This window comes from Perna viridis, chromosome 3 (genome assembly GCF_037379345.1).
Source record: "Perna viridis isolate PV_CMFRI_1.1 ecotype Kerala chromosome 3, ASM3737934v1, whole genome shotgun sequence".
Taxonomy (NCBI): domain Eukaryota; kingdom Metazoa; phylum Mollusca; class Bivalvia; order Mytilida; family Mytilidae; genus Perna; species Perna viridis.
This window is the reverse complement of record NC_142447.1, coordinates 30289695-30304450: the sequence shown is the minus strand read 5'-3', so window position 1 is coordinate 30304450 and position 14756 is coordinate 30289695. Positions and strand designations below refer to the sequence as shown.

General features: G+C 35.6%; 2 protein-coding genes across 2 annotated transcripts; one reads left to right on the top strand and one right to left on the bottom strand.

The window, feature by feature from the left end:
• Nucleotides 1–690: 690 nt before the first annotated feature.
• LOC148621815 (G protein-coupled receptor 157-like) lies at nucleotides 691–4798 on the top strand. Its single transcript, XM_088576556.1, has 4 exons — nucleotides 691–1605; nucleotides 1983–2182; nucleotides 2822–3010; nucleotides 3617–4798. The coding sequence occupies exons 1-4, from the start codon at nucleotides 1173–1175 to the stop codon at nucleotides 3863–3865; spliced, it is 1071 nt and encodes a 356-aa protein (XP_088432682.1). The 5' UTR covers nucleotides 691–1172; the 3' UTR covers nucleotides 3866–4798.
• On the bottom strand, nucleotides 3488–14053 carry LOC148621814 (uncharacterized). The gene is made up of 7 exons (XM_088576557.1): nucleotides 13805–14053; nucleotides 13327–13410; nucleotides 7793–7972; nucleotides 7254–7451; nucleotides 5993–6061; nucleotides 4775–4981; nucleotides 3488–4232 (listed from the first exon to the last, which is right to left on the bottom strand). Exons 2-7 carry the CDS (start codon nucleotides 13400–13402, stop codon nucleotides 4006–4008), a joined length of 957 nt encoding a protein of 318 aa, XP_088432683.1. The 5' UTR covers nucleotides 13403–13410; nucleotides 13805–14053; the 3' UTR covers nucleotides 3488–4005.
• Nucleotides 14054–14756: the final 703 nt, after the last annotated feature.

Here is a 14756-nt window from a genome sequence, read left to right as displayed (position 1 = left end):
AAGTGAGTGTAATCCGGTAATAGTCTTGTAACAATACATGTAATGCAGCTCCCCAAAACGATTCACAAAGGGGTCGCAAAAAATATTCACAACTGGGCGATATCATTCAATTAAAACAAATAAAAATGATAACGTGGAAATACCGGTAGTGAAAAATCAAAGCAAATCATTCTCTGTGGAGGTTTTTTGGTCCTATAGACGCTAAATTAATAACGTTAACGGTTGTATTACTCCACTTAATCGATTCCAATATTTTAGTATGTTATCTTGTAAAATGTTCGAAAGTTACTGCCAGTAATGGAAATAGTTTTCTTTCCTTTTAAGCTACAAGGGTGGACCCAGGAGTTAAGGTTAGATGGAGTAAATAGAATTAAAGGTCGAACGAAGCTAGCAAAGACAAATTTTTGGGATAAATTCGTGAAATCAGGATTTTATGCAAAAAATGTCTCCGACTTAGAGTGAGCGTACGCCAGGCCCATCTCCTAATGGCGATGAATCCGACACTGGGTAATGCCTTCATATTGCTACCTACCCAAGCCGTTTTAATAATTACCAGCAGTCTACTCAAAATTAGAAGAGATGCCAGTCACGTTTTAAGTGCAACAGCCTAAGCGCAATCCTTCCTTGCTTAGATTCCATAAAATTATGTAATTCGTTATGCAAGTACATATGTGCCTGTTTATTGACTGAAACACGGTTTACATAAACCTGTTTCACCAAAATCTAGGTTCCTAATAGAAAGGAGGATTCCTGTATAATTTCCTGAAAACTTGTTTAAATGTTATTGTTTTCAAATTAATAAAAGGAATCGTTAATCCCATGACTACAAAATTTACAATTTATGAAAATTACTTAGATATTTCTGAATTATTGACGAACTTTCAAACAGATTTGTAGCATACAGGCTTTGTTATATTGATACTGAGTGGACTATTAAATCAGACGAAGATAAAGTTTCGAGAACTAATGGAATTGTTGATTCAAGAGAGCTTTTTTTCGTGACTGTAATAAATTAAAAATATGCTTATCAGCACTCAAAAATCTCATATCCTGATATTATCAAAGTAATATGTTTTGAATTCATTACTGGTGTCATATTTTTGTCGCGTGAGGGTTGTAATAGCACGAGTAGGAGTTCGTATTTTCGAGTTTTGTTGCAAGAAAATCGGATTATGGTTAACAATACCACACACACCGTCGAGGGGTCTTCAGACGGAATTGACTGGCCCTACACGGTTTTAACGGCTGTTGTCTCATCCTTGTCAATGATTGGAGGGCTAGGTATAACATGGATTTACATATGGTACAAAGATCTGCGGACTCCGGGTAGGAAACTTCTTGTTTTCTTGTCTTTGATGGATTCCCTGACAGCCTTTGGAAATGTTCTTGGTGTGATCTGGCTCATACACAGAGATAGTACTGTTATCCACAAAAGTATGGCTTACTGTAAGATCCAAAGTTCCCTTACTATATACTCTAGTATAAGTGTGTTTTGCTGGACCGTCATCATGGGTGTATGTTTGGTTTTCAGTATCGTGCGTTCTTTACCATCATTTACTGCAAGATATATGAAGGTTTTCCATATAATTAGCTGGGTATTACCAGGTAAGGTGTTATAAAATTGTTTCATTTCTAATATAAATCCTTTTTGTCATATATGCCGCTTGACACTCTTCATTAAAAACTTGAGTTGCCTTACAATGTGACAAACATTTGAAATACTACAATCAAGAAACTTGGTTTTATGCTTTGCACCCAATCTTTTTGTTTTTATATACCTGTATCATAAAATTAGGCGTTAGACCCTATTAATTTCTGTTTTTATGTAGACCAAATTTTACAGCATATATGAATTGAAATTTTGAAGTTAATAATAATTATTAACAGTCTTTGCTCATAAGCCAGTATACAGAAGTTGTGATCTCTTTATATTCCAAAAGATGTCAACTTGCTAGAAAGCTTTTAACTTTTTCGTATTGTAGGAATAGTTACCATAATAGCTTTGGCAACAAATGTGTTAGGTTACGACACGACACTGGACACGCCGAGTTGGTGCTGGATTGACCCACGTGTTAAGAGTGCTCTATTCTGGCAGTTCTTCACGGGAAAATTCTGGGAAATAGGAACTTACATAGCCACTGTCGTTCTTTATTCAACTGTCAAAATATTTCTTTGGAGAAAGGTTCGTCTTAAAATATCAATTTGCTCCTTAGATTTATAAGGAAATGTTAAGTTTTTCAAGAAGATTGGGTCAGAATAATGGTTCTCTGGCGAGTACTTTACTTTCGATAAATTTTAAACTTGTGACACTTGGTTGGGAACATAATATCTTTTCAATCAAAGATGATCAATTTTGATACACACCAATGGATGCAAATTTCATTTGAAAATTTGGAAGCCAATGCAAATTTTCTTAAAAGTAATAATTGTTTTGTTCAAAATGTAAATTTTGAAAAGAGCCAGTGTACTGTTAGAAGGCCATATTAGTATATTCATACTTTATCGCTGTCATGAAAATAATAAGATCACATACCGCATGTAATCAACCTGTTATCGAGGAACAGTTGGTCATCCTCGAAAACTAGACGTTAAAAATTAATCTATACCATGCGTCTGGTTTTTTTTAATTGTTAAATTCGGGTTGTTCATATACTGTGTTTTCCATCTAGATTTTGTATGTCTTTTAGGTGGGAATTCCACCAGTCATAAAATCCATATTCTAACGTTGACCACTTTTAAACATTTTCTGTCGTATGTTGCTTTGACCATAGTTCCATTGATTTCACCTCTACTTAAATTTAGAAATTCATTGTTTAAATAGTCCAGAAAAACCCTGGTCAAGGCGAAAAAGTCCAGGAAAGCTGCACTTCAAGAGGCCAACATGAAACTGACTTTCGTACCCTTGGTTTTCATTTTATTCCGATTTTGGGGGACACTGAGGTTTCTTCTCGGATTCTTCGCCCATGACTATGCCAGTTCTGATGATTCTAGATGGATCGCGATACTACAGGTACTTACTGATTTAACAATGCAAATTTCAACCCTATGCATGCACGTTACAACCCATCAAATTCACTTTTATTTCTTATTCAGAAACAATTACACACCAAATAGCCAGTTTTAATTAATCATTCCGGTGTTGCACATTCTAGATATTGTGTAGGAAATTGGTACTTTGCAGGAGTTATCGTTCTTGATTTTGTTGATTAAGTGAATTTCTCCAAAACACAGATCTGTATGCGTAAAAAGACTGCAGTTACGTGAAAATACGGTAAAATATGAAGAAGAAAAGGAGTCGTTTGTTTAGTGGGTTCATCAGTACCACGAATGTCATTGTCTGAGTCCAATATGGATTTTTACTTAAAAATAAACACGTGCAATGAAAAATGACAATTACAGGTATATGCATGGTTTGTTTACAAATAAATAAACCAAGGAAGTAAACGAGACAAAACAAAAATTGTTCGTAAAAATAAATGAAAAATGAATCAGAGTATTATTATATTGATATTGGATAACCAAATATTTACGACATCACATGGCAAATAGCGTCGTTGTCCGACTGGGTCTTATGCTCAAACATTTCTGTTACGTAAGTAATCCTTTTCGATTGTAGGGTATTGGTGACAGTATACAGGGATTTGCCAACTTTATTCTGTACGTCTGTTTGACAGAGCAAGTCAGAAATCGAGTTCTCGCATCCCTTTGTTGTAAAACGTTCTCCAGTAATCACTCCTTCTCGGAGACACACCCAGCCACGTCTCATACTAAAGTGGGCGTAGCCAAAGTTGAATCATGCAATAGTGAACAACCTCCCACTGTACATAACAAGATAGCGTCCGCTGAAGCCAACAGTAGTATATAAGCAACATTTCGTCACACTTTAACGACTGTAGCATTTACAGTAACCTTAGAAATGGATGTAACAGACCAGCAGACTTTATCTCAGGCCGATTTTATGGTACATTGTTTTTCTTTAATGCAGTTAACAGGCAGACATGCTATCTATAAAGTTGCCGTGTGGGTATTGCGTTCACCATCAAAATGTTTTATTTGCGAACCATATCCAGGCGCCAAGAAATACGAAATCCCAAGAAGAATTAATGGTATGAATATGACTAATAAAAGAAAGATCCATTCCAGTGCAATAGCAACAACTGAGATATAATGGCCGAGTAGGCAAGCTTTTAGCTCCGGTGAGGGTTCAGCGGTATACACCATCATAACAGCACCTTAAATATACAATATCATGATTAAGTACGTAGTAGTTTAAGTTTCATTTCATTTAATATATTGAAGTTATTATTATACATTGTACATAATTACTCTAAAAGCGTTACTGATTACGTGGTGGAAGATTCGAACTTTACTGCCAAAGGTCCGACACTATTATTTTATTGAATTCAGTGCATTAATAATTTCATTTAAGTGGAAAATCAGTGAGAAACAAAATGAAAGACTTCCCTGTTGGGTTGGGTAGGGGTGACAGTTTACTTTCCTCCTTTAATTCAAATAAGCAATAAGAAATCCTGCAGATGTTACACCCGTTCCCTAATTCATTCCAATTGACGATAAGATATAAAATAATTAGTAAATAGTTATTGTGAATACCAGTATTATAAGAGTGGTAGAGTAATTACGTACAGTAATGTCCACATCAACAGGATTTCAAAAGCACAATGATTGCTTTATCGTGTATCGGAGTTCAATACGATATTTAAAAAAAAAACTATTACTCATAACTTCCAGTTGGTCATTGTGCACAGGTATTTACCTAAAATAGACAACACTATTCTTGCTATGAGAACGCAGTTCCAGAAAGTTGCCTTGCTCACTTTATTAGGTTCACTAACACATCCTCCGACTCGAACTGTCCAATCCATGACAAGAACGGGAAAAATGAACGTCGACAGCACCCCGTCGACTGTCAAATACACGTTTACCATCATAGCTGTCTGGCAGTGGAAAAAACAAAGTACACCTGAAGTATTCAAATAAATGAACAAGAAAACAAGGACAGGTACAGGGCGTACACAGTACCGTAGGTAAACCACTTTAAAACGATAGTCACTATACATGATTTCTACAGTTAGGTTCCGTTTGCGAGTTGAAAATCAAACAGAGCAGTGCAAAATTGAGTAACCACATTGATAAAAAATGTAGAAATGCGTTTGATAAACTAAAATTCTTAAAATGTCGATTTATCTTGTGCCAAAATATGACCTATGACCTCCCTTCTATAAGAAGAAGGAACTGCCCATCATTCCGGGGCATTTAAGTTCACCGTAGTTTTTAGTAGATTATTAGATTCTCTTCGTTTTCTGGGCGTTCTTTTTAGTTCTTTTTAGTTTTTTTTTTTTTTTTTGAGGGGGGGGTTGTAAGATCTGTTATTTGTCTGTTATCATTTTGGTCCTCCCGGTGTTGTTTTGTCTACCGATATCCCCTTGTTTATACCTTTGGTATTGCCGCTAGATATTTATTATTCTTCTTTCATTTCAATTAAGAATACGGAGATATGGGACAATTGAATTATCCAGATGATTTTTACAGAACTTCAAGTCAATTCGCCAAGCTCTAAACTTTGAGGCTATGACTCTGGTAATATATAACGATGACAGGGAATTTGCGAATATGAAATACGAGCCCATATCCCTGTAAAGATTCCGAATAACATATAATGAACCAGCGTTTTAAATTTCTATATCCAGCTTATTTACTTGTCTGACAAAAACAGGTCTTTTGGAATTTAGTATAAAATAAATGTTGTAATCATATTATAAAACAACTTCTAAGATTATACAAAATTCTGTACAAAGTCCTTACTAAGATAACGATGTATTGACCTGAATTCATTTTCACAGAATTTTGAAATTGATATTTCATATCTGTGCATTATAACAAATACGATCTGACTAATTGTTGTAGCCAAGTATTTTACAATCCTTTGCTAGTTCTAAATGTTTGTCCACACGGCATTACGGAATTTACACACCTGTACAAACAAGACTGAACCCAAACATGACGTACAAACCCATCAATCCTGTATCATCAAGTCGAAAACCTACAAATGTACAAAACAATGATAGTTGTACAGTCAAAATATTCATGTGTGATTTAAAATGTTTAAGAGACTGTCCATGTAGAAACCAGGCAGGTCCTATGATATGAGTGGTACATGGTAAATTTTATCCCATGGATTTGTTTGTTCCAATGTAAATTATGTTTATATCATATATATGTCAAATAGTACGAAGATTTCGACAACGGATGGCTCAGAAAATAATTTTAAAGTTCCCTATGAAAGCACCCAAATTTTGCACAAAATGAAAGAGTTATCTCCCTTTTTCAATGAATTTCAATGCATGCCAGAGCTTGCCGAAACTACGCAGACTCTTTGTATCGCGCTAGAACTCTAACAAGTAGGCTTCTGAAACAGGGTTATGTTGCTACAAGATTGAAGTCATCACTGCGAAAGTTTTATGGTCGTCATCATGAACTCGTGGATCGTTATGGTGTGTCACACTGCACCATGAAAACTGATTTATTCAATTAACTGAATTATTGAAATATCGCTGCTCGAACGTTAAACCCCAACGAAGAAACAAACAAACAAACCTTTCCTCGTTTGTCTACCCCGGACTTGACTTTTTATGAGCAACTAGGCGGGTGTTTCTTGAATAGCAGAGGACGCTTACCCTACCGGTGCACCTGGTCCATGCACCAAGTTTTTTAGTGGAGTCCGAATTGCTCATTTGCTTTCGTTACTTTGTATGTATGATTTTAGTTGCTTTTGTTACTTTGTTTGTATGTATGATTTTAGTTACTTTATGTTCTTTGTTGTGTATGCCTGTTTTCCATTCTTTACCGCTGTAACATTGGTTCCCTTGATTACTCTTTCCTTTCTTTACCCGTTGCAGTTATTTAAATGCAAACATTCTACTTTGAGAAAGAATGCATTTGCAATATGAAATGGGAGAAATGTTTTTTGAAAATAAACAAAATCTGTCATGTGCTACCCACTTCCTGCTTTTTGCCTGGACGCTTAATGCTACACAAGGACGTCTATTGATATGGCGGCAATAAGAAACCCAGAAGTATGTAGAACTGTGATAGGAAGCAGATAGGTTAGAAATCTTACAGTAAAGATGTTCAAACGTAAAGAACGAACATAATTACGCATGTTTCAACAAATACTAATAAAATGATCGACGACTATAGATTTGATACCCAACTCAACAAATAGTCAAACTTACAACTGAAATATTTATGATTCAGAGCATCGCCGAATCTGAACCTGAACTCAGCAAAGTTTGTAGATCCCTCCCAACAGTTGTACAGTGTTGTGCTGAAGTCCTGTTGCATCAAACTGTCCTCTTTCTTAAGTTTAGGTAGCGGATATGGTGCAATTACATCTTGTTTATTACATAACTCTGTGGAAGCTAGTGTTTCACCTATGATAAATATTTAAAAAAACTGGAATATTAAAAAACACCTTTAGTCTATTTAACGCCAACACCATAATTCTGAAAATAAAACGCGCCAAGGGCAGATCCATGAATTTTGCATAGGGATGTCCAGAGGAAAGACGATTTCTAGGCTATTACTGAACGTTTTTGCCAAAATTTTGCACGGAAATGACAATATCTTCCAGAAGAAGGGTGTGGAGGTTCCGACCCCTGCAGCCCCCAGGATCTGGCATACCTACAAAAATATCTTTCTAACTTTTGATTCATTTATTTTCCTATTTTTATTATATGCAACTGATATTTATATTAGTAAACACTTTACTAACTTTCCACAGCCTTCTGTATGTCATCGTCCCTTTCTGTAGCACCCCGTTGTTTCATCAAAAGGTGTATATCTGTATTGTCAAACAGATCGTCAAAAGATGGAAATCTTAACTCTAATACATCCTTCTTTTGGTGTACACCAGAAAAAGTAGATGGGTGCACTTTGTCGTCAACATTAGATTCTACCAACATACAGGAAAAATGGTTAAATCTTTATCTTAACACTACATAATGAATGACATCTATATTGAAATACTTTAATACAGAATATTCATTCTTAAATCTCAATAGTTAACTTTATTTAGTTTTTATGTGAATAGTAACTAGAGGCTCTCCAGGGCTCGAATCGCTTAACTAGAACTCAATTCTTTGCCTATTGACTATTTGATGTCAGGAATAATAATAAAATAAGCAACTGAAACTTTTCTCTATCTGTTATGGTTCTTACATTATAAACCAAAAACTGACCAACTAGCCATTTTTTCTTTCTCTCAAGGGCAGCAACTTCTAATAGGATTTTTTTTTCACCACGACTCCATTGAATATTTTGAAGGGCCTTCAAATCACACAGATCATTTCATCAATAGGTTTCTTTAATAGTTTTCAAAATATTGGCTAAAACTGCAAAACATCATTTTCTTCTCGTTTCAAGGGCTCCGAATGTGCCGAATGTGGTGTTGACAAACTTGACTTTTTAGGTGATTGATTGATTGTTGGGGTTTAACGTCCTAGCAGCAATATTTCAGCTATATTCAGACAATGAACATGAAATGATGACGAAAAGGGATGGGACACAAGGATAATATGGTCGATAAATTTTGATTGTCACTAGAAAAAGGGAGGGATGGGTAAGGTCGGGCAATTTAGCCTCCTGTGGCAGAGCGCAAGGCCCCTACTCCTATCGAATACCACAGCAGGGTTCTTTAACGTGCAAGGAACGTGGCATCTTTCCCAACACGGAGCACCACTATGGTTTGCGGTCAGGTTTTCCGTATTATAGCCTGACAACCCCAGCATGTAACACGCCAGGGGTACCCCATTCCACCACCTGAGGCGCACATCCCAGTTGCTCTGTGGGCAGAGCGCCTAGCCCCCGGCTAGGTTTCTGAACACTATTTGGTCGCCTTTTACGACAAGCTTAGCGCTGCTGCAGGCCTATTCTTTTAACACCCGGACCTGCACGGGGCACTTTTTAGATGAGAAATTGGACAAAAGTGGAGCAGACGAGGTCTCACGGGAACGATACGAATATCAAACGTGAAAATAAAAGGCGATAAAGTTGTTAGGAAGCTTGTTCTTGTAAAGAAAGACTCCAAGGCATGTGACACGTTTTAATATATGAAACAATTATTTGTATGTTTCCCTTCCCATCAATTTAGGGCACACTGGCAGTCAAAACAATTCAAAACTTTGATCACAAATTTACCAGTTAAGCATTGTGTTGCAAATCATGATTTCTCTGAAAACTATAAATGTACTGAACAGTGTGAAATCCGGTCTTATTTAAAAAAAAAAAACAAGAATTTTATATAGACATGCTATTTTAGAGTAGTAGCGAAACCGATTCACAAATGATCACAGAACATTTTATTGTAATCAGTCCAGACCAGAAAAACGTTCACCATTTTACTCATGCGGTTCAGAAGTTAATTCGCGATTACTTAAAATCTATTTCATGCGACGTTTCAGTCATGCATGAGTTTACTGACGGGTGTAGTGCCTAGTACAAAAGTCTTCACTGCACTGGAGATAAAAGTTATGCTTGTTCTGATTTAGGATATGATAAAATTATTAGAAACTTTTTTTGAGACTTCGCATGCTCGTGACAGCCGGCGGTTTCATAAAAAGCAATTTGATTTGTTATTCGTGGGCAGTATGTGATTCAAAGTGTACATGACTTGTATGACTTTGCAACAAAACATCGTTGTAAAACTGCTGATGATTCGAAATGCACACGAAGGATTTTCCGTTATATCGATTCGATCAATAGAAACCGTGATCGACATTTCAAACCCGTAAAAGAGAACAGAAAAATTCACCAGGTATTTTCTGCGGAAATTTAGAAACAGTAAAAATTAGAAAGTTGTCCTTCTGTACGTGTGAAAAATGTTTAAATACAGATTATGGCGACTGCATGAATGTTAAACAAATTGGCAATTTTTCTATCTTAAAAATGACTAAAGAAATTGCTGATCAGGAATTAGTAGAAGTGGAAGTTGCTGATGACATTGAACACCTTTACGACCTTGTGTCGAATGGAACCGTTAAAGCGGCGATGTTAATGTTCCTAATTATCTTGTTAAAGCGAGCAAACAAATGACGGTTCTAAGAAAAGAATAAAATGACAAATGGGGGATAATCTATCCCCCCGGAACAAAAATAACACACGGATATTATTTCGGCATGGTGATCGAAAATCCACTAGAACAAAAACTGACAAAATGCATTCCTGCTGTATTGTTCCCGCGCTTTCTGTAGTGTATATATGTTGGGAGCTAGAAGTTGGTGACGACGGAATAGTTTCTATTGACGATTCCCTCCATAGAAATATACTGTGCTGCCTTGACGAGTGAGCGGTTGACTAAAATTTTAATAACGGTTAATAAAGTTTAATTTTGTACATGGTTGTGTTTATTTAAACGGAGAGTAAAAGACAGATATTTGATTGTTACTATGATAAATTTAATTCACTCATGCTCCAAATAATGCCGTTTGAAAATGAAATATTTTCAAAACAATGATAATATTATAAAATCACCCCGCAGTTGATGTTGAATAGTACGCAGACATTAGACCATATTACCAAATTTATGGCATAAAAATCATCAATAAGACAAATCATCAGAAAGCCTCCTCTTAATAACAAACACACGTGATCATAAAATATAAAATGGATTCAGGTAAAATGTTTGCAAATGAGGTAACGTTGGCCAATTAAAAAAAAGGAAGAAAAAACGTGATTTGAAAACGTTACGTTCGTGGAGTCAACTTTGTGCGACGTCATTAGTAAATAATAATAGGATAATTAATTGGAAAGAGTGAATAACCAAAATATGATCACGAGTGCCAATGAACGCCAAGATTTAACGCGTGTGCGGAACTTGTTCCGCGCACGAGTTAAATCTAAATGCGTTCTTGGCACGAGTGGGTCGGGTTTGCAAAGCGACATCCAGTAGTGTGAGTAAGGAAACCGGAAGGACTGCGCGCAGCTAGATCGTACATGGTTAATGATCTTCGACGTTATTCCACAAAGCACTCGTAAATCTTGCGTATGCATAAATCTTCAACAAATCGATTGATTTACGTGGAAACAAGTCTTACTTAAGCCACGGTGCTCTAGTCATAGTTCAATGACTTACAAATGAAGAAATGTTAATTTTTGCCTTTCAAGAGCAATAACTCTCCAAAATTTTTGACATTTCTATAAAGATTTCATCAACTGATAACTGATTTTTTAAAAATCTATTATAATTTTCAAACTGCAAAAAGTATTTTTCGCCTTTCAAGGGCAATAAAAAAGAAAGTCCCAATACGTCGACCTTGACTGTCTTTTTAGCTCACCTGGCCTAAAGGCCAGGTGAGCTATTGACATCACTATGTGTCTATGGTCCATCGTTGTCACCCGTAAACTTTTTCAACCATTTTCTCTGTTAAAAATTGATCATAAGGTCAAATTGTAGAATTATGTAAAATAACTCAAAAACAGTCGGATTTAGCTAAAATCTGACAGGAATTGAAAATTAATCAGCATGAAGGGATTACATACATGTACATGTATGCCGAAATTTCCAGAAAGATCTGTTGACAAATGAATGAGTTATGGATCCTGCAATGGATTTTGTTTAAATCTCCTCTTAGACAACTTGTAAGATGAATAGTAACCAAACATTGCATGGATGTTTGTAAGGATATCCTTAAAAATTTTATATCTGTTGAAAACATGGCAATCACTACTAAAAACTGACGACTTGTTGAAATTACTTGAAAACCGAAGGGTTTAGTCTAATTTTCTAGTAGACAAAATTGATCAGTATGGGGAGGTCGACCTTAGCCGATATTTTCATAAGGATTTGTTGCTCAGTGTTGGGGTTATTGCCCTTTAAGAGAAAAAAAAAATGAAAATTACAGATTTATATTATAATATAAAAACCGGGTGGAGAACCTAAATGTTCTGTATTGATTAAATGATTCTTGTGACAATAGTACGGTAAGGTCAAGAGTCCAGCTTTAGAAAGCTATAAAAACTATTTTTGACTAGGTGTATGATTCAGGCTCTCTAGACCCTCTAGTTATACTTCTCTAACACTCATTTTTTCACATTGTCTTAAATTCCAGCAGTTTTAGAATAAGTGGCCTAAATCGAGCATTTCATAGAATTTAATATATAACTCCAGTAAAAGCATATGACTTTATATGACAATTTTCCACATAAGTCCCAAACAGGAGCGAAGGTCATGTTTTTATACGACCGCAAAAGTGTCGCCGTCGTCGTAGGACACTGCGTTTCCGTGCGATAACTTTAGTTGTGATTGACCAATTGTTCTGAAATACTATTCACTACATGTAAAGGATGGTTCCTATCTTCTTTGGACTTTGTGGCCTACCGTTTTAGAAAAATAGGTCAAAAAGGGCAAAAATAGGTATTTTATTAAAACCCATGTAAAATGTTTGTTTTTTTCCCGATTTTAATTATTTTTTATCATGTTATTTAATTCTGGTTAACAAAAATGTATCAAGCAGATTGCATGTGTTTTGGTCCATTTTCTAGTTATAGGGGTTAAAAGTTGGGCAACGCCCAAAAATAAACAACCTTTTTTTCATTTTAGTCCGATTTCGAAAATATTTTAATTGATTCCTGTCTGGGTTCTTCTATCAGATTCCAGATATCTTTTAATTACGGTTTTCGAGTTTTAAGAGTGAAAGGGGCCACACCTGAAAAAAAATCTACTTTTTTATTGTTGGTCTGATTTTGAATTTTTTTTATTGTAATATAGTGTCCATATCATTAGTTATATTCATAATTCATGGTGAGTCCTTATGCTTAAGTGTGTCAAAAACTTATATGTATAATGTAATGAGAATAGTAGGTATGGTGTACATGTCAGAGACAACAATCCCATCGGGAGGAAAAATGTCAACCCAAGGCCACCCATTAGTCTTCATTGAACGACGAAGAAATCCTCCACTGAACAGACTGCAGCCCCCCCCCCCCCAAAAAAAAAAAAAAAAAAAAAAAAAAAACATCATTAGACACAGGTACAGCGAAAGAATTGCCCCTATATACTCAAATGACCTAAAAATAAACTAAAGGTCAAAACGAAACAAGACATACAGAGGCTAGAAATTCCTGACTTGGGACAGACGCAAAAAAGCAGCGGGGTTAAAGTACTTCGGCATGGTCACAACCCTCCCCCATTTAAATCTGGCCACTATGAAAAAATATTACACAATTGAAGATATCTAAAATCAGTTAAAAAATGTCCGAGTCCCTTGTTACATAAGTCTCCATTGTATGTACTAAAATGATAACAAATACCTTTATCTACTTGAGTACTCGGACAACCAAGCTCAAAGGTTTCCTTGCTGGAGATGCAATAGATTTCAGGTTCCATAGTCAAACCTACAAACATATACTCTTGTCAAATTTATACAAAAATAGCAGTAAGTGTTAAAAACCTGATTGTCAACATGACAATACTGGCTTAACAACGCTGTAAACGTTACACTTCATATCCTTTAATACAAACTATAGCTAAATTCAGTATATCCACACCAGTTATCTTCAAAAATAACTGTCTAAAACTATTCACGGCACGCTCACCTTGACAAACGCCCATTTAACTTTCAGTGATTTAAAGCTCATATTAATAGTAGGTGCATTTGATATCAACACTTATCAGCGCTCAAAACTACGGTAATAGTATTATGTCGCTATGCTAAACCCCCGGTCGAATACGAAGTAAAGTAACTTTTGCTTAGTAATATATTATCCTTTCAAAAATAAAGACACTTACTGTGTAAATGCTAGGTCTTTTATTAAGGGTTTTCAAAGAGGGCAATATTTAATTCCTCGTTCTTGCATAGTTTCCAAATTCCACTGAAGGATGGCGTTCCAACGACCTCAATGTTTCCACACGTAGCACCATCAACAACAATTTATCTATAAAGACTTAATTTCAACTTCCTGTTCACAAATTTCTTCATTTCTATATTTTTTTGCTACTCAAACGACTCACTACTAGATTTTTTTATGAACCATATAACATTTCCTTTCCTCTTGTCTTTTAAAACCATATCATTAAAAAGATCTGTATACGGAAATTTTTTATATCAAATGGTGACCGACTTTCAAATTAAAAAAAAAACGACCTCGGAAAGTAATACAGGTTACAGACCATCAATTCAACCAATGAGCATTTGGAACGTACGCAAAAATAGTCCTACGCAGAAATTACTCCTGTTCCTCATAGTGCTGTGAAAAAAGTTCTCATCTTATTTTAAAAATTTAAACAGTTTCTGAAAGGAAAAACATTTCTGTACATTTTATAGGTGCATTTTGCTTCTTGTGATGTGAAGCCTAATCTCCATAATGATTTTTAAATATACCCCTATCTTGTGAAAACACTGGGATGTCCCATGCTATTTATAGACCCTTCACTTCCGGTGACCAGTACTGCACTGCAAGTCTGCTAACCCCACATGCCATTCTGAGGATTGTGAGCTGACATATGTAGAATCATGCTGATATATATAGTCATCTGCAGGTTAAAGTTAAGGTAAAGTCCAGAGAAGCCATTGAATATTGTGAAATTAGCATAGAAGCCTATGGGAAGTGGAATTAGTGGTTTTTAGCCTACAAACGAGCACTTACGGTGTTGAATATATTTGCAAACAAGTTATATTCAACTGCGTCAAGTGCACTTCTGTTATACAATGTAATACCAACATTACAAGCCTTTCACGGGA

Bases quoted from the DNA above. Each gene is read 5' to 3' on its own strand.
- LOC148621814 (XM_088576557.1), bottom strand. From the start codon at position 13,402: ATGGAACCTGAAATCTATTGCATCTCCAGCAAGGAAACCTTTGAGCTT. The intron at 6,062-7,253 runs GTAAGTTTGACT...GTACATTTGTAG, and splicing joins GAATCATAAATATTTCAGTT to GTTTTCGACTTGATGATACA. The intron at 4,982-5,992 runs GTGTGTAAATTC...TGAATACTTCAG, and splicing joins GTTCAGTCTTGTTTGTACAG to GTGTACTTTGTTTTTTCCAC.
- LOC148621815 (XM_088576556.1), top strand. From the start codon at position 1,173: ATGGTTAACAATACCACACACACCGTCGAGGGGTCTTCAGACGGAATT. The intron at 2,183-2,821 runs GTTCGTCTTAAA...TTGTTTAAATAG, and splicing joins AAATATTTCTTTGGAGAAAG to TCCAGAAAAACCCTGGTCAA. The intron at 3,011-3,616 runs GTACTTACTGAT...TTTCGATTGTAG, and splicing joins GATGGATCGCGATACTACAG to GGTATTGGTGACAGTATACA.